Source organism: Passer domesticus, chromosome 1 (assembly GCF_036417665.1).
Source record: "Passer domesticus isolate bPasDom1 chromosome 1, bPasDom1.hap1, whole genome shotgun sequence".
In the NCBI taxonomy this organism is placed as follows: domain Eukaryota; kingdom Metazoa; phylum Chordata; class Aves; order Passeriformes; family Passeridae; genus Passer; species Passer domesticus.
Window position 1 is genome coordinate 71,429,047 of NC_087474.1, and position 23,305 is coordinate 71,452,351.

At 46.6% G+C, this 23,305-nt stretch overlaps 3 protein-coding genes and 1 long non-coding RNA gene across 7 annotated transcripts in view; 3 read left to right on the forward strand and 1 right to left on the reverse strand.

The window, feature by feature from the left end:
* The window catches only part of KIF13A (kinesin family member 13A), a 103,903-nt gene extending 96,331 nt beyond the window's left edge, over window positions 1-7,572 (forward strand). For all 3 annotated transcript variants that reach the window (XM_064423315.1, XM_064423299.1, XM_064423306.1), the window contains 2 exons: window positions 4,129-5,227; window positions 6,100-7,572. In XM_064423315.1, coding sequence (XP_064279385.1) covers window positions 4,129-5,227; window positions 6,100-6,386 — 1,386 coding nt within the window. In that variant the 3' untranslated portion in view covers window positions 6,387-7,572. The remainder of the gene's footprint in view (window positions 1-4,128; window positions 5,228-6,099) is intronic.
* LOC135302649 (uncharacterized) lies at window positions 5,815-9,898 on the reverse strand. Its single transcript, XR_010364224.1, has 2 exons — window positions 9,141-9,898; window positions 5,815-8,187 (listed from the first exon to the last, which is right to left on the reverse strand). It is a non-coding gene; the product is annotated as an uncharacterized LOC135302649 (long non-coding RNA).
* Window positions 9,899-9,993: 95 nt separating this feature from the next.
* On the forward strand, window positions 9,994-19,279 carry SIRT5 (sirtuin 5). 2 transcript variants are annotated; one of them, XM_064423375.1, is made up of 9 exons: window positions 9,994-10,128; window positions 10,645-10,783; window positions 12,838-12,971; window positions 14,268-14,493; window positions 15,871-15,958; window positions 16,347-16,400; window positions 17,277-17,400; window positions 18,626-18,741; window positions 19,076-19,279. In XM_064423375.1, exons 2-9 carry the CDS (start codon window positions 10,669-10,671, stop codon window positions 19,149-19,151), a joined length of 933 nt encoding a protein of 310 aa, XP_064279445.1. In that variant the 5' UTR covers window positions 9,994-10,128; window positions 10,645-10,668; the 3' UTR covers window positions 19,152-19,279. The 2 variants fall into 2 exon arrangements, with proteins under 2 accessions (XP_064279445.1, XP_064279435.1); XM_064423365.1 differs by lacking the exon at window positions 9,994-10,128 and adding an exon at window positions 10,135-10,431.
* On the forward strand, window positions 19,261-23,296 carry NOL7 (nucleolar protein 7). Its single transcript, XM_064423389.1, has 8 exons — window positions 19,261-19,585; window positions 20,113-20,173; window positions 20,253-20,326; window positions 20,511-20,542; window positions 21,159-21,273; window positions 21,869-21,990; window positions 22,071-22,148; window positions 22,924-23,296. Exons 1-8 carry the CDS (start codon window positions 19,404-19,406, stop codon window positions 22,995-22,997), a joined length of 738 nt encoding a protein of 245 aa, XP_064279459.1. The 5' UTR covers window positions 19,261-19,403; the 3' UTR covers window positions 22,998-23,296.
* Window positions 23,297-23,305: the final 9 nt, after the last annotated feature.

Sequence of the window (23,305 nt, forward strand, 5' to 3'; positions counted from 1 at the left end):
TAGGAAAGGGCAATATCCTGCCACCAGGCTTTGCCAGCTAGAAGGGAACTAATTCACTGAACACTGTAAACCTGCTGTAGCCAACAGGACCATAGAAAGAGGTGTTCTTTCAGTTCTCAGCTGCTTGACTCATACTGACTTCTCAGTCAGTACTTCCAGCTTTTTGTTTGGTTGCATAGGAAGTCAGATCAAGGGAACGGATCCACCCAGCTGATGGCTTGACTACCATGGAGTTTTTCATTTGGACCTAGTCCTCTGTCTGATGACTTTTTAGACCCTTGAGGGTCCTGGGGAGACAGGCAAGAAGGAGCAGCTGCTAGTGGGGAGGAGGTTGACAAAGCTACTTTGTGTAGCCCAGACAGCCTAGGGTGTTGTGTTTAGCAAGTGATGCTTCTGGGGGTTTTATTGTTTTAGGAAAGAACTCTGTAGGATGTAGGCTTCCCAGGCTACCCCATTTTTCAGAGCTGCAATGAGTCCTATATTTTACCTAGGCTGAAGTATTCCAATATTCAAAACACATCTGCCAAAAGAAGGGCCGGGGGGGGAACAGTTAACAAAAAATATTTCGTATTCAGTTGCCTGAAATAGAGCATTCAACCTGAAATTTCAGATGGTACTTACACATGCTTGATATTGCAGCTATATCAAACCAGCATGATACAGGGGCATGTTCTGTATAATACAGGAATACAGTGACTTATGTTAAGGTCAGATTAAATGTTTTCATATTAAGTGTAGTTAAATACTGTCAGTAATTAACATGTTTAAGGGAGGATTTCTTAAGAGAAAACCCTTCTACGGGGCAATAAAAATTGAGGCACCTGTGGTGCAACCACTAGATAAGTATTACTGATTTTTAAATTAGTAAAACGAGAACTAACTTGTTGAGGTTACTTGAGAGGTGTAATTTAGGGATTTGAAAATGCAGATGCAAAGCAGGTGTAGGGAAGCTGCTCTGTGCTCTTGCTTATTTTACTTCTTTACTGCTAGAACTTGACATATAGTCGTGTCTCATTAGTTCTTGCTGTCATGGTCTTTCTGTTACCAGTTCTTAAATCTGCTTTTCATTCTAGTCATTCTGTTGCATCCTAGGGAAGTTGTTGAAATTTCTTGACCAGTTTTTCAAAGATTTTATCTTTATTTATACCAATAGCCTGAGCTGTACGAGGCACCTTGTTTCTTTTTTTCCCCATCTCACATCCACAGAAATTTGAAAAACTCTGAAATTGCTTTGTTTCTGGAATTTCCCAGTCAGGAAACTTAAGTTGAGCTTTGAAAAGAAATATGTTTTGTCCCCACCAGGTATCTTTTATTTGTCACAAGGTGGTGTCTCCTCACCTATTTGCAGTGTTCTTCATAGCCCAAGTTCTAGTAAGTGGACTGGTTCTCTGTAGCTTAGCTTTTGTGCTTATGATGACAGATAACCCTGAAATGGCACATGACTGACAACGTGGTTGCTTGTTTGGCCTTTCCTAATCAGTCACCAATGTCTGTGTGTCTGTAGAACCATTTCTCAGTTATAGCCTCTTATCCATTCTGATTCTGAACAGGGACACCAGCAAGGTGGGGTTTTTTCAGTCAAATGAGGAATCTTGCAAGTTTCAAGAGACACAAGAGCTCTTATAAAAATACCATTTGGTCTCAAGGGGACATTTAGCTAGTATTGACTAGAAATACTTTCTTCATTAAATGTTTATTAGTTTGGCGTTCATATATAATCTTCAACTTTGTAAAGTATATTTGATAAACTCTCAGTTTTTAATGTTTAACCCCCCCCCCCCCGCCACGACTATGAGGTTCAGCATAGAACAAAGCTTAGTTTTGCACAAATAAAATTGGTAAAAGGGAAGAAGTAAGCAGAATGATTGAGAAAACATCCCTCAGAGGTGAGCAACTGGTATCCTCAATATGCAAAAAAGATGCTTTGCACAAGACTTTAGTGCTTGGAAGGTTATTCATAGTCTCAATAAAGCAGGTATGAATTTTTTCCTTTACTTTTAAAGGAACTGCAGATTTCAGATGTAAGTAGCAAGATTTTCAACAGTGTAAATAATACTCAGTAGTCTTACATGACATTTTATAACACTGTTGCTTCTCTTCGGAGAAATAAATAAATAAAGCCTCCATCCAAATTCTGTATGAGAAATACTCTGGAAGAGTGCCATGAAAATTAGAAGGCAAAGGATACCAAGCCTTTACTTGATCAAATATTAATAATGAGAAATGTGGTTGCATTTGTCAGATACACTTGGACAAGTAGAGACAGTAGAGATACTGATAGCTGTGCAAACAAAAAATTAATGTTATTGAAAATCTTGAGTCATCTTAAGAGGCCATTCTGCATGGGTAATACTGAATTATATTTGCTATGAGTTTGAACATGGTAAGAATGGACATGAGACCTTGTTACAGATAAGGGCTGTCTGACCAGTGGGGAGAGGCTGGAATATCTGGAGCTGTTCAGCCTTAAGGAGACCAGTCACAGGGGCATCTTGTCAATGTATAAAAGCACCTGATGGGCCAAGGCAGACTCTTCTCAGCAGTGTCCAGTGACAGGAAATGAGGCAAATCAAAACACATGAGATTCCATCTGACCACAAGATGGAAGAAGCAAGCACTTTGTCTACTGTGAGGGGGGTCAAACACTGGAATAAGTTGTGCAGGAAGGTTGTAGAGATCTCAAAATCCACCCAGTTGGATGGACAGTGTCTTGGACAGCCTGCTCTGGCTGACCCAGCTTGAGCAGAGGGAGATTGGGCTAATTGACCTCAAGAGGTGCCTTCCAATCCGAACAATTCTGTGATTATTCTGACATGGGCAAACTGAGCAAATCTATTTCCTGTCTGGGCACTGGAAGTTTTGTTATACAAAGTTATTTGAGCAGTCTTGGGTACTTTGAAGTGAGGAAACCTTTCCAAGAGGATGTTTAAACTGATGTGTTGGTTCTCTGTAGTCATCTGGTTAACTGTTCTGCTTTTCCTCTTACATTGGTGAATCACAGCAGGTGTCTGAAAGCATCCTGAAAGGTACTTCAGATATCACACAGGATCTGCCTTGATCAGAATTTGAAATCTGTAATGCAGATAAAGGAACTGAGAAACAATAGGTGCTAAAGTTTCTTTAAAGGACTTCAGCAGTTTTCATTTTTCCTAAAATACAATTATTTCTAGTAAAAATTTCTTGTAAACAAACCATTTTTACTATATATATGTGTGTATACATATACCTATGTTTATACCTGCATATATGTGTGTAAATGAAGACATATATGTATATAATGAAGGAAGTACTTTAAAAAGCATCCATGTAGAGTCCTGCCTGAAGTATTTTATCTTGGGGGAACAGCCCTACCATGTTGCCAAAGTCTTTCTCAGATTCATCTTCACAGACTGAAGTCCTCAGCTTCAGATGGACTCTGTGAAAGTCACATCTGTGGTCTGGTCACAGTGCATCCCCACACATCACCAAGGGGAAATTCAGGGAGGCACCTCCAAATTCTGCTAGGGTGATTAGTGTCACTTATTTTCCTCCAGACATGTACATATCTGCATACAAATGCTTCCTCGAAGATTTGCTGTAATATTTGATCTTTTTGCTTGTATATTCAAACATCCTGAACATGTTCAGCTGTGATAGCTGGGGTAAACAAAATTATTTAGCCTCACTGATATCAGGTTAATAGAAAATCCCACTGTGCAAAGTTTTTAGTAATCCCAAAGTTTTTAATAACCTGTATTGCAGCAGGCACTCTTTAAGGCCTTTACTGTTCATATTTATGCTTATCTTGTTAGCTAGTGAATTAACTCTATAAAATACCTTCAGTAGATTAAATTAGTCTAAATCATGGGAAAAAAAGTTTGCATGTGAAAATATGTAACTTTCCTTTTATTGGTTTATATTTTCTGAACTATTTAGAATTTATTTTCTAAAAATTGAATAGCTCAGAATAGGTAGGATATATTTGCAGCAGCTCTTTTCAATGGTGTCTTCCATTCTTCAGAATAAAGTATATTAAAGGTACATATTTCTCTATGCTCAGAAAGGAAAAAAAATCAAGGGTTTTTAATTTATTTGGAAACCACCTCACTATCACAGGTTCCTAATCCTAATTCCTTTTCTCATTTGCAGGACTCTGAGGAGGAAGACAGTGAGTTGGAGGCCATTAATAAGAAACTGATAAGTCCACAAAGTTTTCAAAATTTCCGGCCTTATGTACCAGAGGAGTTTGCTGACTTCAGTATTTACAATGCTAGCCTGGAGAACAGGGAGTGGTTTTCCTCTAAATCAGACTTCATGAGCTCACGTGTTCTCGACAAAGAGGTGTCCCGCAGCCCCACCACTAGCAGCATCACTAGTGGCTACTTTTCCCACAGTGCCTCTAATGCCACCCTCTCTGACATGCTTGTTCCCTGTAGTGATAGCACAGACCAGCTAGCCAGTCACTCCAAGGAGCTGGACTCTAGTGATCCCTCGGGATCATCCCTTGCACATGATTTAAAATCTTCTTTAAACAAGGAATGTCGAGAGACAGAAAAGGAGTTAGCGAGAGAGAAGTTACCTGTGGTACCACTGAAAGAAAACAGTGCCTTAACAGAGCAAGTACCACTGTCATTCAGTGCCACTGACAGAGACTCTCAGCAGTTATCCAGAGCTGGATCCCTCTCAGCTCTAAGTTCCTTGGATGGCAAAAACACCATTGAATTTTCAGCACGCGAGGTGACGGTTGAGCACACGATGGACGTTCTGGAAGATCACTCCTTTACTGAGTTCATGGGCGTTGAAGATGGGAAGGACTTTGACCATTCAACAGCTCCACAGTCGTGTTCCCTTCTGTCCTCTAACGGAGCGAGCACCTTGGAGTCACCCCTCGGAGTCACTGGCAAGGGGCAGAGCCCGTGCACGGACCAGCAAAGCTCTGCAGCAGCAGGTGACAACTGGCTGGCGGATGCTGTGGAAAGCCCTTTTTGTTCTGGACTGGTCAAAGGCACTTCAGACCCTGAGACTTACCCCAACATTTCTGTGGATGATTTTATTACGAAGGACCACTTGGATGGTTCTGATTGTGAAGAAGGTGCTTCTGCAGATCAAGCCCACGTCTTGCCGAGCTGGGTGGCCGTGGGCGAGCAAGTCTGTGTTGGAAGTAATAAGATGGGCACAGTGAGATACGTTGGAACAGTGGATTTTTCAGCTGGAATCTGGGTTGGAGTTGAGCTCAATGTTCAGCTGGGTAAGACTAAATGTGTTCTGGGTTATCTGTGCAGCTAGGGTGACCAATTTTTAAAGTCACAGTGCAATCATTCTGTCCAGTTCAGTGCTGGGAAGTACCTCCCGTTTCATGAAGCTTGGTATCTAATACACCCAGTTACTGGCTTTCTGGTTATAGGGATGCTCTGATCCATTTTTAACTGTCTGAAAGCCCTGCTTTTACATGTTGTGGTTGTTCCCCATTGGTACCCATCTGTTTTTACAGGTCACAGAAACAAGCAAAACCTAAAATTGGCAGCTTATTTTTAAAACCTTGTGCATGCATTCATGAACAGTACTGACGGTGTGCATCACTTGTCAGATAGGTTTGCTGTCAGTGACTTTTAGAGATTTATTGTTGTTTTCCACTGGGGAAAGATTAATTCCAGAGCACAGGTTTTTCTGTAATTCCACTTCAGAGGGGTCAGAAAAAGTCAGTGCTCTGCAAATGTTAAGAAACTTCTATAGAAGGGCTTCTGGTCATTTCAAAATATGTTTTTAGTAGTTTAATATATAACATCACTTATGCCAGAAGTTTTTCTCCAGCTAAATTTTAAGCTTTGCAAACAATTGGTTTTGAGGACAGTTTATTTTGCAAAATGAACACATGCTTGGCTTATTAAACTGTTAGTTAACAAAGCAATATTTTATAAAATCATCTTTTTGGTCACATTTTAAGCCCTTCTTTCCAAATTTTGCTCTCCCTAGTGTATGGCGAGCATCTGGCTCTGTCACTCAGCAGGAACAATCTTGACTATTTGACAGATAACCAAAGCTATTCACACTTCAGCACCTCAGTTGTATGTGCTAATGGCAGGACCAGCATTTAATCCTGTGCATTTCTTTCCATTGAAGGGAAGCACGATGGAATTGTGAAAGGCAGAGAGTACTTCCACTGCAAACCACGACACGGCGTTTTCGTTCGTCCCGGGCGCCTCAGCAAAGCACCAGCTCCCGCAAGGAAATGGAGTAGCACTTCCCGGTCTCAGGCATCTTCCACTTCAGAGAAACGGAAAAGTTCTGTGCTTCAAGGCTCATCAGCCACTCCCAAGACAGGAGGAGATGTCCTCTGCCATTCAGGAGATGCAGCGGCTTCTGCTTTTTCTAGGAAACAGGAAAACAGGAAATCTTGGATTAACTAAACCGCAGTATTTTTGCACTTACTACACGCATCACTGTGTAGAAAACTTTACGGATTTTTGAAGCTATTGTACATTTTAACCTGTCCATATGGAATGTGTATTCTCTAGAGTCCTTGACTTAATTCTCTAATTTTTTATAAATAATATATATATTATATATATATGAATGTGTATCTATAGTTTGTCTGCCAGTGGGCAGATACGGCTGCACACTAAAACACAGTTAAAGCTGATTGTAGATAACTGAGGTACTGGACTATTTGTTACGCAACAACTTGGGAGATATATTTTAAACAACAAAAGATATTTTATTGAGGAAAAACCAGGATGTGAATCCGTATTCTTTAAAAAAACCCAACCGCTGTTCTTAATTACCAAAGAACTTGTTTTCGACTGACATATTTGCTGTTTATATCTTTCTATTGTAAATGTTTTAACTGGTAACTTGGTGCCATGTTCCTTTCAGTCACTGGGCACCGTGCAGCCTTCCGTGTTTAAGCACACTGAAATATCCAACTGCTTCATATGTTTTGTCTTCCTTGAGGCCTGCCACTGTGCTGACTTGGCATTGGGATGACTGACGATGCCTGAAGCTATGAGTCTGGCATTTCACATCTTAGCAAAAGCCAGCCGGGCAGTTTGACTGCAGAAACAGTATTAGTGCAAGGGTGTGAGAGGACAACATTCTGGGTTTTTTAGGGGGTTTGGGGTTTTTTGGGAGCGGGGTGGGGAGAAGTGGGAAATAAAGAAGCAGTAAATGGATCATGACTGCAAACTTTGCACTTGTTACTTGCTGGTTTATTATCAAGATGAAATAGAACCTGCTAAAGTAATTTTAATCTGTAAAGTTTATTTTAATAATGGGAATGATGGAGGGATTTATGTCTGGTGCTCATGAATTCCTAAGAAGGTTGTTCCACATGTAGATACTGTAGATGCCTGTACAAGTGTTCTGGATATTTGTAAAGCAACATGGTAAAAAATGAGTGAAGTGAATGGCCTGCTGTATCTTTTCTTTGTTCCTTAGCAAGTGAATGATTGAGATACCTGAGATACCTGGGACCTTACTGAAAAGCTGCTGTTCTTTCTTTGATTGTTGTGTACAGTAAGCGGACTCTCGTATTTTACTATTTACTGTAAAGAACTGTAATTTATATACTGCCATACTGTATTTAATTGGTGCAGACCTGTTGTGTGTTAGAATACAGACTGTTTACTTGGGATTTAAAAAAAAAATGTTTTCCTTGTGTTTGGTACAATTAGGCTTCGTGCTCAAAGAGGGAGCTGTTTCCAGCTGGTGCTGCTCAGATGCAAAGGACTTGGTAAAAATGCTGAAGGATAGTGTGGTTGGAGTGGACGACTAGATGGTATGAACCCACCTTACCACTGAGCCTCAGAGGAGAATAGCAGCCCTGTGGATACACATTCCTCACCTTCTGCTTTCCCCATCCCTCCCAGGAGAGGGAGCGGAGCTGGGGAACTCCTGCCAGAGAACAGAATCCTGTGGGTCAAGGGGAGATGGGACAAGTTCCTGGAAGACAGACAAGAGAGGATCATTGCTAAATATATAAAGGCCTCAGCTGCTGGCAGCTGGGAGGGCAATGTGCTGGAGCAGGCAGTGAAAGGAGGGGCTGTGAAGCGCAGTGCACTTGCCTTTGCCATGGCTTTTGTCCCTTCTAAGACAGGATTCTTAAGTATTAATTGATTTTGAAATGTGTATCTTTGCAGAACAGTTCCTGCTTCTGGTGTTCACAGTGAGTTGCTCTCGCTGCATTAATGACACTGCTGCTGGAGGAAACTACTGTAATAGAAAAAGATTTTATGCAGAATTATTTTATTGTGCACAGATGATTGTGGAACACTGCCAGGTCTCAATGCCAAACACCCCAGTGTCTTGAAGTTAAGTTTAGATGTCAATTTAATCTTTTTATAAACGTTTTAGGAAATCTACTTACACATTGGCATTAACATATTTGTCCAGGACCAGTACAAACAATTTTGAAAATCAATGTGGCCATTTTCTTATGGCACACATTCAGTAGTTACACCAGGTTAGCATCAGCCAGCATCAGCTGGGCTCTTCTTTGTTTCAGACCGCTGAGAATACAGAATGCATGATTGATTGCTTCCGAAACACTGGGATAATTGTGCTCTTGCAGTAGGCAATCTGTATATGCCAAAGAGACCAAAGCAAGCCAACCTTGTGTCCTTCTGTACCCATTTCACATAACCTATGCCATTGTGAGTTCTGTTGTTATTAAAAGACCTGTACTTTTGCAAACCTTGCATGTTAACATGCCCTGCTCTGGGTTGATGTAAAGTTAGAAGGAGCACAGCTAAGGGTTGCAATGATGTGATGGGAAGATGAAAGCTCTTTGGTTGATGTGCTCATCCACACTCCCTGTACATAAACAGAACTATTTTTTCCCCGTTAGCAATGTTAGACCAGGATTTTGCTGTCTTGAACTTTGGATTCCGAGTGGAAGAAAACTGTGGTGATAGTGCAACTGCAAATTCCTTTTTTTTCTTTTTAATATTATCTAGCAGCTGCCTAATAAGCACAGTGTACAGTCTGTAGCAAGATCTCAATTTAAAAAAAAAAACCAAACAACAATCATACTGAATAACGTTATGCAGAGCCAATCCCTCATTCAACAAACCTGCCGTCCTGTTTGTTTTACCAATCTGCACAGAATTAATGGATTTTGACATCAGGGTCATTAGAATGCTAAGTAAGATCACGCTGGCCTTCACCTTGTTTTCTGAGTGTGTGATGTGCTGGTTTTCCGAGCACGCTTGCCTTTGGAGACGGGGAGCACTCAGGGAACAGCTGTGACAGCCCAGCAAGCACCAGCACAGGCGTTCAGTCGGCACCACTCGCTGTGGCCACATTCCCCCACCAAAGGCTTCCTTCCTTCGAGTTTGCAGCTGGAGGCAGAGTGCGGAGTGCCGGTACTCTGTAAACAATAACAATAAGGGCGGCGGAGCACTGGAATGAGGGAAAGGTCGGCTCCAGCCCCTGGGAGCAGCCTCTGGCTGTGCCCTGCCTGCCCTCAGGCGAACTCGCTCCGGTAACTCGTCCTGTGCCTGCGGGAGCGGGAGACAGGAGCGGCCCGGGGCTGGGCAGGCTGCTGGTGGGCCTTGCCTTTCGGCCTTTGCCCTCCTTGGGTACGTGTTTTGGGGGCCGCTTCCTCTGCTTGGCTGGTTGTTTACAGAATCCGAAGGGAGGGGGGAAAATGTGACAAAACATCTGACTGGAAAGGACCGTAGTGGTTTAAGGTTGTAAGGTTGTTGGGGAAGGGCGGAGAGGAGGCGGCTGGATGAGAGCAGGCGCTGCCTTCTTTATGCAGCAAAACATGCTAAAGACAGCTTTCCTCGTTAAAAAAAAAAAAAAAAAAAAAAAAAAAAAAAAAAAAAAAGTGTGCTGTCCAAGTGCAGCGGAATTATCATCCGTGAGCGCGTAAACTGCGAACTCCCGAGGGTGGACCGCAGAGAGGGATGACGCTGGAAAGCCATGCAGCTTTCCTGACCTATTTGCGCCTCATTCCAGCTGATACGTGCGCGCTCCGGCACGGCGCAGGGACGGCGCAATGCCGGGAAGCGTGTGCAGTACATCCATCCACGCATCCATGCCTCCTTAACTCCGCGGCCCGTTCCCGGCGGGCGGGCGGAGCGGCGCAGCGCGGGGCGGGACGTGCGGCACCGCACGGCTCGGCCGCAGCCGCCGCCGCCGCCGCCCGGGGTGAGTCGCAGCGGGCGGGCCGCGAACCCGCGGCCCCCGGGCTGCCGTGAGGGCCCGGCAGCCGTGAGGGCGGGCGGGCGGGCGGAGCCCCGACCTGAGGGCCCGGCGGTCTCCGCCTCCCCCTCATCGAGGCTCCGCCCGGCCGCGCTGTCCCCTTCGCCCTTCTGCGGGCCGGCAGATGCACGTAGGCTCGCAGCCCGCCGCGGCTCCGTGCCTTGCTTTTCCCCCTTCTTCTTGAAATGCCGGCGGACAGCCGGGTCCTGGGAGCTGCCTCGGGTTAGCTGCGCAGTCCGGAGGCGTCGCGTAAGTTGGCGGCCGAAAGCCCGGCTGGTCTCCCCGGTCCTGGACAAAAGCGGTGATCCCGGCCCCAGGGCTCGGGCTGGGGACGATTCCCTGTTCTGCAGGTGCAGGAGGGAGCCGTGACGAGCGCTCGCACCTGGTTCTTCGAGGAGAGCCCCTGACAGGAGGCCGGCAGAAATAAGCTGGGTCGCTTATGTTTGGTTTATTTCTCCCCAGGTGAAACACTTCCGAGAGATCCTGATGTGTCTCTTTCAATCTACCGCTAGAAGGTTGGTTTCCCAAGTGCACTGTGGACTTAAGACCTCGTCTTCAAAGAACCAGAAGTTTTGCTTGGAAATGGCCCGTCCTAGTTCAAGTAAGACGTGTATTTGTTTGCTTTAGCACCCCGGACAGGTTTTTAAGGTGGATTTGAAGTGCTGGAAGGTTTTGTGTGCTAGGTGAAATCCATGGCTTAATTAAAAATGTTTTAAACAGTGTGAAGTTGCTTTATTTGTCCCCCAGAATAGTAAAATTACCTTTCTACAGCTGTATTCTGTATAGTTCCAAAAACCCTTGCAGTCAGCACGGTTGCAACATAAACACGTTTTTAATGTTTATACATAAGTACGTAATGGTTAATTGCATATCCCTTTCATAATGCTAATGAGTAATAAAACTAATTCCTCATTTCTTTGTACAAGAATGGGCCTTGAGCATTTCTAACAGTTCAGGACCTGGGTAACCCCAGGAGCCCTCTTCAGGCTAGCAGTTAAGGCTGACCACTTTTCACTTGCTTGGGGGTATTTTGGTTTTGTTTTTCAATTTGAGAATGTGACTTAACTTGAAAACTGCTCACAAGTACAATAGCAACCCCCTAATGTCAGGTAGCCGGGGCAAACGTGCTTTTTCTGCTGCCTTGAGCATCAGCGTTTGGCTGCTGCCAGAGACCTGGCTGGGAGGGCTTTTGGCTGGAGCTTCACACGTTCAGGTTTGCAGTTTGGTTTGCTGCAGCAGGTGGGGCATCAGAACAGCAGCGTTCTATGCCCAGTCCAGTGGCTCTGTGCTGTGGCTCTTGGGACCTCTCCAGTGGCTCTTTCTCCCTACAGGAGCTTTCCTGCCTTTGGGTGGGCTTTTGTGTGTGTGTGTGGGAGGAGGGGGTAGTTCTGGTTTTTATTTGAAAGACCACCTAGTAAATTGTGAGGATTAGGGTTGTGGTGAGCAGCTCAAAGTTCAGCTGGAGGCTGCTCACTTGTGGGATACCACAGGAGTCTGTACTGAGGCCAGTGTTGTTTAACACCTTCATTAATAAACTGGACAATGGACCAGAGTGTATCCTTGGCAAGTTTCCATATAATACAAAGCTGGGAGGATACTCCAGAGGGTCCTGCCCCTGGGAAGAAATAGCCCCAGGCACTAGGACAGGCTTGGGTGACCAGCTGGGCAGGAATGTCCCTGGGGATCTGGTGGGCACCACCTTGGCCTTAAGCCAGTGATGAGCCCTTGTGGCAATGAAGGCTCCAGGGCAACTTCTCAATGCATAAAATCACCCTGTGGTGTTTGTCTGCTGTGAGGGTGGTCACACAATGGATTGAATTGTGCAGGAAGGTTATGGAGTCTCTATCCATGGAGATATCAAAAGCAGGACACTGTCCAGGGCAGTCTGCTCTGGCTGACCCTGCTGAAGCAGAGGGGGTTGAACAAGACAATCTCCAGAGGCCGTTCCCACCTCAGCCATTTTGTCATTCTAACCTATGTTGCTTTAAAAATCATATCTGAGGTAAACTGCAAGAGATTTTTGTCTGTCTGTAGCTAACCTGTTCCTTTTTAATCTTGTCTTGACTCACATAAAAAGGCAAAGAAAAATTTCTCTTTTTCCCAAACTACCATGCAGGGGGAAATGGTGGGAATAACACATTAAAAACATAAAATACAGTTGCAAACCTAGAAAACAGGAAAAATGCCTCAAAAGAAAAGGCATTTTCCCAAATTACCCTAATTTTGAAGGTGATACTTTGTGGGGAAAAAAAACCCAAATAAAAACAACAACAAAACAAACTTAATTTTTTAAATCTCAAGATCTTAAGTAACAATTAGGAAGCAAACTGTTCCTGGGTGGTGGTGCCAACAGTTGTTATCAGGGTAGCATGCAGTGTGGAGTTTTAGTTAAAGGCTCTGCCTTTCCAGTATTGACTACAGTCATGCTTAGCACATGTTGCCCTGTTACTGAGCCTGCTCAGACACATATTTTGGGGATCTCCAGGAACTGCCCTTTAAATTCCAGCATAAAATCCAGCTCAGGAACCAGTAGGTGTTCCAAAATTGAAGTGATGGGAGGTGTGTATGGAAGCCATTTCTGGATGTGTAAGTGTGGCCTCTTAGGTCAGGACGGGAGGGCCTGAACAGCTCCTTGTTTTCCCTGCCCTGGCACAGACATGGCTGATTTCCGAGAGGTGTTTGCCAAGGCCAAGCACATCGCCATCATCACCGGAGCCGGGGTCAGCGCCGAGAGCGGCGTCCCCACCTTCAGAGGGGCTGGAGGCTTCTGGAGAAAGTGGCAAGCCCAGGTAGGTGCTGGTGGCCTGTGCCTGCGCCTCTCTGTCTGTCACGCAGGTGAGCATGGAGGGTCAGGAGCAGTTGGAGGAAGTGGGTGGAAGTTCTCCCATGGCAGTGCAGCAGGGACAGAGCTCTTCCTACAGCTGCCTCTGCAGCTCCTCTCCGTGCCCCTGGGGATCTGCTTCTGTCCTTCAGTTTATCAGTTGCTTGGGAAAAACAACATTCTTGTAGGCAGCTCTGGGTCTTTCTACCTTCCTTGTTTTCCTGCAGTTCAGCTGTTTGCTCATCTTTTGGCACCCTCACTGTTTTCCTACCATGTGGGGCCTTTTCTGCTTTAAACTCTTCAGCATTTAAAACAAACCAAAATACCAAAGGAAGAACTGATGATAGAGACTCAGTTTTATTTTAATCTTGGTGTCTCATAACACCCTATAAAATTATTTAGGTCTTCTTTTATTTTGGGGCAGGTTCTTTAATTCTCCCACAGGCTGTTCTCTGTTGCTGGAATGATCCTGCCAGTGCTGGGAGCCACAGAGGTGGGAGCAGACAGTGGGAGTACAGCTGAAAGCACCAACAATATGAGCCCTATGGGGGCCTCATGAGTCTCATCCTGCTGGTGCTGCTGATGCTTCAGCTGAATCTAAAGATGAGTTTTTTGCTTTCAGTGACCATCAATTCAAATAGAGCATGTGTGTGTATAAATGGTTGGTCCTGCTGCATCAGAAACTTGGATTCAGTTTGTCTGTCTGCAGAATTGTGCACTGAGGTGCTGGACTGAGCTGCACCTCGTTTTTGAGAAAGAGAAGGCAAAATTAAAGTTACTGTGAAAAGCAGCTTCAATTTTACCTGCATACAAAATACATAACATTAGACTGTGGTTTTGACAATAGGTGGAATTTGGCTTGTGTTACACTTAAATTAAAGCAGAAAAGAAATTCCTAGCAGAGGAAATACATTCACATGATGCTGAGTTTTATGGCTGCCATGGAAAAGAGAGTTGTGGGTGTGCATTGGAATAGCTCATCTTGCTTTGTGCTAATCTCCTAATAGTTTAGTAGGGCAGCACAGAGTATGGTTGGAGTGTAGTGCAAACCCACATACCACACTGTTGCTGTTCAACCTCTTATTTCCTCTTTTGATCTGACACTTTGTCACCCTTGTGACACCCAACTGCATTTGGTTATAGATAATCTGCTTTTGATGACCTTGTGATGCAGGCAGCAGTATAAATGGCAGAGATGCAGCAGGCTTCATCTGGGGAAGGGATTCTCCTTTCGTTGTAGGACAACCTGTTACATCTTTTGCAGGAGCTGGCTACTCCAGGGGCTTTTGCACGAAACCCTTCCCGTGTGTGGGAATTCTACCACTACCGGCGGGAAGTGATGCTGAGCAAACATCCCAATCCAGCCCACATTGCCATTGCAGAGTGCGAGAAGCGTCTCAGCAAGCAAGGAAGGAGTGTTGTGGTCATCACTCAGAACATTGATGAGCTGCACAGGAAGGCAGGCACCAGGCACCTCTTAGAAATTCATGGTAGGAGTTGGCTCACATGTCTGCCACAAGCCAGGAAGCCTGGGCTGGGGAGTGGGAAGAAGGGAAAGCAGGATAAGTAGAGAGAGAAAAGATTTTTAAAATTACAGTAATTTGCATACATTTATTTACAATAACATCCTGTTCTCTTTTGGAAGTTATTTCAGGTACTTTGTAGCCTCTCTTTATTGCTTACCTTTAGGATCACAGAATCTCATCTTTCTGTTTTTAATGGATTCTGACAGTACAAAAGAAATGGTTCTCCCTTCTCGCTTGCACAGTTTTCCGCAGATCCACTTAAATTCATGTGATTGTGACACCTGGCTGATTTCACTTAGAAAAGGGGACGAGAATCCCCAGGGACTCCACTGTGTGGTAGTGGTGATGTCAGACTGCTGCTAATACAGGGTGTATTGACAAGCCTGGCCTCACCAGCCCCGGTGCTCTTCCTCTGTCCTGTTCTCACTTGTGCAGTTCTTGGACACAGGAGGACAAAGGGACTGGAAACAACTGAGATTCCCTTACCTTTCTTTCTTGCAGCCAGTGGCCTTCCCCTTCTCTTCCCTGTAGTCAGTGGCATTCCTTACTCCCACAGAGTGCCAGAGAAGCACATGGCAGGTGCAGCACCTGGAGGTCAGGTTTGGGATCTGAGGAAATGTACAGGTGTGGAGAAAAAGAGGATGTGGAAGTCCTTTGGAGGTGACCCCCCTCATTTCTCCACTCCTCAGGCCCTGCCACGGGGTAGAAGTCTCCCAGGACAAAGACCCATCCTGGTCCTCCAGCACTGTGATGCTTTTTAACTCAAGTATCACTAAAGGTGTAAATGGGATTTCCCACCACCTTTTTTTTTGCTTTGGACACAGGAAACCTGCACAAGCTATTCTGCAACTGTTGGCCCAGTGATGAAGCCTTGGCAATTTTAATTTTGGTTATTTGTATTCCTTACAAAATGGACACAATTTTTAGCTCTTGGCTATATTGCACATCTCGACAGCATGTTAGTAATGCTACAGAAGTTTTGGGAGTGGAGTTTTGCATCAAGCAAAATGGTGTTGCCCAGCATATTTTTTTTTTTAAGAAAATGTTTCTGATGTAAGAGGAAAAGTAATAAACAGAAATCATCTCTCTCAGTGATATTTTAAATTATGGTTTTCCTGCAAAATATGTTATGGGACTGTGTATTACTCATGTCCTGAGGCAGAACAAGGTGGCACAGTGGGACTGTCTTTGCTGTTGCGTTCCTGTTGTAAGTTACCCGCAAGGCACAGCCTTCAAGGTCTGTAAATAAAAGCTGCCCAGGATAAACACAACCACTTGCCTGCACAGCCACACCTCAGAGCCATTGCTTCATCCCTGATGTTTCCTCTTCGTGTGTTCCAGGTAGTTTATTTAAAACTCGGTGCACCAGCTGTGGAAACGTAGCTGCGAATTACAAGAGCCCGATCTGCCCCGCGTTGGCTGGGAAGGGGTAATCCATTCTTTCTTTCACCATGAGAAAAGGAAGGGAGCAGGGGGATGGACCAGGCATATACTCAAAGATTTCTTTGGACTTTTTTTTTCCCTTTACATTCCACCAGACCTTTAGATAGTTACGTAAATAATTGTTGTGCCTTTGACAGTCTTGGCCAGCTTATTACAGTTGCTCAGCTTCAGGATAATTCTGGACAAATTCCTGCCTGCCTCATGTATGATATTTTAGGATTGTAGTAGGTGTTCAAGTTGGCTGAAGTTGCAGATTCTTTGATTGGAGGGTGTGCTTTAGAGAATAGGAAGGTTTTTAGAGAATGTTAAGTTTTTATTAATATATAAAATACCTTTGGTACAGCTGGACATGTATTTCCATTTTGTAACTACAGGGCTCCAGATCCTGACACAGAAGATGCTGCCATTCCAGTTGAAGACCTTCCTCAGTACGTATGGACCACTTTGCTGGGCTGTTACCTCTTCATGCTTTGTGCATCTCAAAGCTTCGTGTTACTTTTCGTGTTGTTTTGGAAGGACATTCCCCAGGAGACAAAGAACTCTGGAACTGTGCCCCAGGAAACTGAGTCTAAAGTTACAGGGGCATCAGACAAAGGAGGGTGTAGAAGTTACCATGGTGCTAAAGGCATCACACTTTGTGTACTTGAGCACCAGGATGAAACCTGCCCAAATTCCTGGGGTTTGTAGTAAGTGAAGTAGTAGGAGAATTGCAGCAAGAAAGTGAATGCTACAGAAGTAAATGTTTTTTTACCTTGCAGGTGTCACCCACTGTTTTTCTGGAATACTGTGCTGGGGTCCCCTCACAAGCAGAGAATGTACCATGATACTTTTTTATGCTGCCTGAAGCTTTTCCTTAGCTAGTTGCAGACGGAAAAAGCCACCACATTTTTCATCTGATTCCTAAGGAAAAAGAGGCTAACACGATGCTTCTGTCTTTTGGGTCATTTTCTCCTTAAAACCCCGTAAGCTAGTTTGTTAAAGGAGGCTGAGTTTTAACTTTCATGCACTTCAGGAGCTGACTAAGGGGAGGACACAATTAAGTATCTGCGCTGAACAACTGTTCAGCACCCCTTTCCTTGGGATCATGCAGCACATGTGTATGTACTTCCAGCCCTTGTGTAGCATGGAATGAGCTGCCTTCTGTCCAGCACATGGTAGAGGAGGGTGTGGGGAGGGCTGTGAAGGAGGAGCGAGGATGATGGCAGGTAAGACCTGCCCGGGCGAGGATGAGATCTGCTTTGCCGCTCTGCAGCCCCAAGCGCCCCCTCAGCGGCGTGACGCTGTCCCCTTGTGCTGCTCGGCAGGTGTGAGGAGGACGGCTGCAATGGGCTCCTGCGGCCACACGTCGTGTGGTTCGGCGAAGCCCTGGATCCCGGCGTGCTCACGGCGGTGGAGAAGGAGCTGGATATCTGTGACCTCTGCTTGGTCGTGAGTGGCGCTTTCCTTACCCGTGCTCTGAACCCGCAGGGAGGCCATGCTAGGGACGTGCAACTCCTGGGTAAAGCAGATGCATCTGTGCTTCCCTGAGGGAACTAAAAGCCCCAGAGGGACTCCCTGGTGTCCAGTGCAAAACATTAAAAGACCTTTGTTTGAAAATGCACACAGACTGCTCTGAAGGGAGCAGGTACACAGGGGTTTGAGATTAGACAATGCTGTTTGGCTGTTGAATTTCACTCCCCCTCTACTCTGCTCTGGAATACTGTGGACACTTCTGGTGCCCTCAGCATAAGGGCATGGAACTGTTGGAGCAAGTCCAGAGAGCCACAAAGTTGATAAGGGTACTGGAACACCTTCCCTATGAAGAGAGGCTGAGTGGGGCTGTTCAGCCTGGAGAAGGGAAGGCTCTTGGGAGACCTTAGAGCAGCCTTCCAGTACTGAAAGAGGGCTGCAAGGAAGCCAGAGAGGGACTCTTCATCAGGAACAAGGGATGATGGCTTTTAAGTGAAAGATAGTGGCTTTAGATTACATATAGGAAGAAATTCTTTACTGTGAGGGTGGTGGGACACTGGCACAGGTTGCCCAGAGTAGCTGTGGGTGTCCCATTCCTGGAAGTGCTCAAGGCCAGGTTGGATGGGGCTCTGAGCAACCTGTGCCTAGTAGGTGTCCCCGCCCACAGGAGAGGGGTTGGAACAAGATGATCTTTAAGGTCTCTTCCAATCCAAACCATTCTATTGTTCTAATTTCTCAAACAGTAAAAAATACAATTATTTTGATGCTCAGTTTGAAAAGGAAGTAAGTTATAACATGCTGCTTTTTTGCAAGGTGGTTTACATGCCATGTAGGTTCCAGATCCCTAACCAAAACACTTGCTTAGGCTGTTGTCTTCCATTTATAGAATTATCTCAAGTAACAGAAGGAACGTTTTGTTGGGTTTTTATTTTTCCATGAAGACAAAGTGTGCCATTTTGTTTCTGGGATTTTTTTTCCATCTACAGTTACAAATGGGTTTCTTTGGGTTGCATCAGAGAAATAATTCCTGATTGCTGTGCTAAGTTAAATAGTTACATCTGCAGTGACACTAATCAGATACTGATTTGGTTTCATTTCTGTAGGGATCTCCTAGGCTTCAGTGCACATGCAGTTGTGGTGGGTTGGTTTGGTCTGTGTGAGTGCTGTCCTACTATTCCTGTGACTTGTGTCCCACTGCCCGCAGGTCGGGACCTCGTCCGTGGTGTATCCTGCGGCCATGTTCGCCCCGCAGGTCTCGGCCAGAGGAGTCCCAGTCGCGGAGTTCAACATGGAAACCACTCCTGCCACCAACAGGTTCAGGTAACGCTGCTCAGGCAACAGCCTTCAGTCTTTCCTGCCCTGCTTTGGTCCAGCTGCCAGAACGCTGGGTTTAGACCAATACAGTCTAGTTTTACCCCCAGCGCTTATGAAATATTAAGTTTCTGTTAATGAGTAAGACAAAAGAATTCTTCTTCCATGGTGGAATTTTCACTGAAGACACAAACCGTATGATTTAAAGGGTGAGGCTGTAGTATGTCCCTATGCCCCACAAGGCCTGTACCCTTCTCTCCTGTTTGCTCCCTCCCTCCCGTTCCCCTGCCAGACTCGCAGGTAAAGCAGCGGGATGCGCCCTAAGCCTGCCGCTTCCTTCCAGGTTCCACTTCCCGGGCCCCTGCGGGACCACGCTGCCGCCGGCGCTGGCGCGACACGAGACGGAGATCATCGCCTGAGCCCTGGGATCACCTCCGGAGCCCTGGGATCGCCGCCGGAGTGCCGGGAGCGGCCCGGGCGGGCGGGGCCCAGCGCGGGGCGGGCGGGCCGGGACTCGTCCCCGCGGCAATAAAGGCGGGGCCACTGCGATCTGCTGTGTCTGTGCGCGCACCCGCGGGCGGGGCGGGAGGCAGAGGGCGCTGTCCCGGCGCTCGGCATTCCCGGCGGAAGGCGGGAGCGGTTCCGGGGCGGGCTGCGCGGGGGTCGCGGCCATGGCGCGCCGGCAGAAGGCGAAGGCGGCGGCCGCGGGCAAGCGCAGGGCTCCCGCCGCGCTCCCCAGCCCGGCCTCCTCCTCGGAGGACGAGGCGGACGAGGCCCCGGAGGAGGTGCCCTTCGGCGTGGCGAGGGAGGCGGCCGAGGCCGAGCGGAAGCTCGTGGGAGAGGCGGCGCGGAGGTGCGGGCACGGCGGGGCCTCCTGCTCCGTCCGAGCGCGGCTCTGCCGCCAGCGCTTCCCTCCTCTTATCCCGCTCGCTTAGCCCCGCTCATCTCCCCTTCCACCCCTCTTACCGCCCCCTGAACCCCTCGCTTACCTTTCTAAACCCCCCTCCACCCCTCTTAACCCCCGTTCACGCCTCGTGCTCTCTCTTTTCCTCCCCTTATTCCCTCCCTTATCTCTGCTTATTTCCCCTTGTTGCCTCCTTCCCCCCCCACCCCCTTACCGCCCTTCTTACTCCACCAACCCTCTTATGCCTCCCCGGCCCCTTTTCCTTCCTTTATCCCGCCTCTGACCCCTTCCCCCCTTTCACCTCTCTATGCCCCTTTCACTTTTCCTATCCCCTCTCCCTATCCCCCCACTTGCTCCTCCTCACCACCTCCTTTGCCCTTCCAAGCCCCTCCGAGTCCTCGTACACCCGTTTTATCCCCGCCCGTAATCCCCGCTCTCCCCATGGAATGCTGACAGTGGCTCCCGCCTCCCCGCAGGCACCGGGAGCTGCTGAAGGAGAAGCGGCGGCGGCACCAGGAGCTGTTCGCGGAGCAGAAGGTACCGCGCTGCCCCCGGCGGGCCCCGGGTGTGTGTGCCGGCCGTGGCCGGGCCCGCCTGACTCCCCTCTCCCCCACAGAAGCGCAGGCTGCTGCCCGAGGCCGTGCTGCAGGAGCTGCAGGAGTTGCAGGAGCTGCAGGCTGTGTCCGCACGGTGAGGGGACCAGGGGAGGCAGCGGTGGGTGTTGGGATCCCCCTCTCTGTATCTCCCACCCGTGGGGCAGCCCCTTCTGGTCCTTGCTTGGGAGGCTGTACTGGAAATGGAGGTTTCATGGCTTTGAGTAAAGGAAGGCAGTGTGCATTGAAGAGTAACCTGTTGCCTTCCCTTTGCCCCCCAGGCCCGCTGAGCAGGCTGCAGCAGATGACCCAGGTATGTTACAGCAAGGATTACCAAAGGTGGATTAATATTTAGTCTTTGTTTAAGTTATAAAGGCTATTCCTGGGTAGAGTTGTTAAATTGCCTCTGTATTTAACCTATCAACCTAATAATAGCATCTGTAGGATATTAAGTAACTTTTTTTAGGCTCAGAATTACAAAACCAAGACTAGAGTGTTTATGACCGCTGTTTTTGCTTCATCTGTACTTCAAAGCACTTCAGAAAAAATATTTTATTTGAACAGTTCTCTCATCCAAACCTGACATGCTGCTGTATGGTATAACTGTTACTTTTTCTTGCTTTTATTTAGAAAAGATCTGTTGTATTGACAAAACAAAGAGATGATTTGAAAATGAAGCAAGACCTAAGCCAGAGCTGGATTTCCTTCTATGGGTTACCCATAGCTCTTGTGTTGCATTGAATTTTTGTCCGGTGATGAATCCCATTTTGTTGATGCTGAGGAAAGCTGGCTAGCAGTACTTTGGGTTGCTCCCCTAAGCATATTTCTTTCCCTCCCTCTTACAGCTGTTCTTCCTAATAATTTTAAGTCCTGTTCATGTTTCACTGACTGGTTTTGATTTGTAACACTTGGGAAATTTCGTTTACAAGTTACTCTAGATGAAGAGCTTGAATCTGAGGCTGTACAGCTGGAGCAAGACCAGGCCCAAAGACAAGACCAAGCAGAAGTGCAGGAGAAGAAAGGCAAGAGGAGCAAGGGTGCCAGGTAGGAGGAGGAGATGATTTTGCCTGGTGTGGGAAGTTGTTTTGTCACCGCATGGCTGTACTCTCTTCTGCACTTCATGTTCCCCCATCCTTTGATTGAAAGCATATTTATGTGCTAAAAGCACCTTTAATATCTTCTGATTTAGCACACTTACATATGCGTGCATACATATATAGATGATATAGATAATTTTTACATATTACGTATATGTAACTGCTATGAGACAGCTGGGCAGTCATAAGTGCAGCAGTGCACATTGTGTTGGGGTGGTTGAGCACCGAATTCTTGCATTTCACTCTTTTTCACTCTCCTCTGTTTCATTGTCACTGATGACCCTAGAGAGTAATTGCCCTAGATTCTGATAGGATCAGCTCAGGACGCCCAAGGAAACTACTCAGGGCACACAAAGGCATAGGACAACAGCTTGAGAGTATTGGTCCAGCTTTTTATTTTTTTAATACTGCCACAAAGCTCATCTGAGTATCAGAAACCATCAGTGGCTGCTGCTGTGCTCAAGTAGCAAAGCCTGGCAGCAGTGTCTGTTGTTTTGGATCCTGTACCCACACTACAGGGATTTACACCTCTCTTTGACTAGGACAAAAGGGAACTACGTGGCTGTGTGCTTGAAAGACCACAGTGCAACAGGCCTGCACCAACAGCTGGCCAAAGACTTCCTAAAGGCTCAGCTCTACGGGCCACACACCAACCGGGTACAGGGTAAGCACTGCTGCTCGCCTGGGCCTGGATGGGGCCTTGTCTGGCTTCAGCTTGGTTATTAACACTTGTCTCCATTTCAGCAAATGAATTTTTTTCCATTGCAAACAAGAGAGCCCCTGTCAAAAAAGCTGCCGTTCAGTTTGTGGACAAGTGTTGGGGTGAGTAGAGAAAGTCGGAGTAGGTACTATTTTCTGCATATCTGGCTAAAAGTACACTTGGATAAAATCAGGGTTTCCATGCTAGAGCATCCTGGCTTGTGGTCCTCTAACTCCAAGCACCTGGAGAGTAAGGGAAGGGCAGCAGAGCACTGCAGCCTCAGTGGGTGTCATGAGCACAACTCCCAGGGATGGTGTATGAGACACAAGTTGAAAAAAATTACCTCAGTTTTGGTATGTTAAGAGACAGCTCTTGTATTAGAGCCAGGGCTGCTCAGTGAAATAAATACTTCAGTAGCTGTTGTTTCAGCCTCCAGTCTCTGAGCTGTTGGAAGGCATTTCAGATGTGTCTCAGACTTAAAAGCAGGGATACCAAGATCCCAGAACCTCTATGTGAGCACAGGGAAATAGCACCCATTTCTCCTCATTTCCATAATGGATGGGGGCAGTTTCACACCCACACATTCTGTGAGGCTCACGAACACCAGAGGGAAAAGTCACTGATCCTTAGCAGGCAGGGCCTGCTTTCCATCTGTGCTCCATCACTGAAAGCACCACTGTATCGCCCCCACCCTCCTAAGGGGGCTGGTGCAAACTGGTACTCCTGGCCAGTGGAATGCACCTGGGGCACATAAAATACCTTAGGAAGTTTATCAGTGTTTGAGGTGGTTGTTCTGTTCTGAAATGCTGCAGCAGCCAAGGGATTGCTGCTTCTCCAGCACATGGGGGCTAAGATAAATCATAACTAACAGCTGTTGCTTTTTTTTTTTTTTTTAAGGGCAAGATAAAAAGGAAAAAGCAGCAAGGTTTAAGAAACGCTGGCTGGCAACACAGATTAAAAATGGAGTCTGAAGACAGCTTTTTCAGAAGATGCTGCTAAGGACTTTTAGGGACAGTTGATCTCAACACAACACAGATGTTTTTCCCCACTTCATCATCACTTTGCTTTCAGCTCCAGCCAGCAGCAGGCACTGAGCTGTACCTGAAGGGACTTCCCTGTTCTCTCCTCTCCCTTTTCCGAAGTTCTTGGGGAAGCTACAGAGCAGCCAGGCCAGTGTTGTGGAACAGCTGGTGCCAGGACCAGACTTGCTGAGCTGCCTCCGTGAGGCAATGCCTTTGCAGAGAATAAACGTGAGCAATGTTGTACCTACTGTTGTGGA

Excerpts from the sequence above, each read along its gene's own strand:
- SIRT5 (XM_064423375.1), top strand. The coding sequence starts at position 10,669 with ATGTGTCTCTTTCAATCTACCGCTAGAAGGTTGGTTTCCCAAGTGCAC. Across the intron at positions 17,401-18,625 it reads TCTGTGACCTCTGCTTGGTC|GTCGGGACCTCGTCCGTGGT; the intron begins GTGAGTGGCGCT and ends CACTGCCCGCAG. Across the intron at positions 18,742-19,075 it reads CCTGCCACCAACAGGTTCAG|GTTCCACTTCCCGGGCCCCT; the intron begins GTAACGCTGCTC and ends GCTTCCTTCCAG.
- NOL7 (XM_064423389.1), top strand. The coding sequence starts at position 19,404 with ATGGCGCGCCGGCAGAAGGCGAAGGCGGCGGCCGCGGGCAAGCGCAGG. Across the intron at positions 20,174-20,252 it reads AGCTGTTCGCGGAGCAGAAG|AAGCGCAGGCTGCTGCCCGA; the intron begins GTACCGCGCTGC and ends TCTCCCCCACAG. Across the intron at positions 21,991-22,070 it reads ACACACCAACCGGGTACAGG|CAAATGAATTTTTTTCCATT; the intron begins GTAAGCACTGCT and ends TCTCCATTTCAG.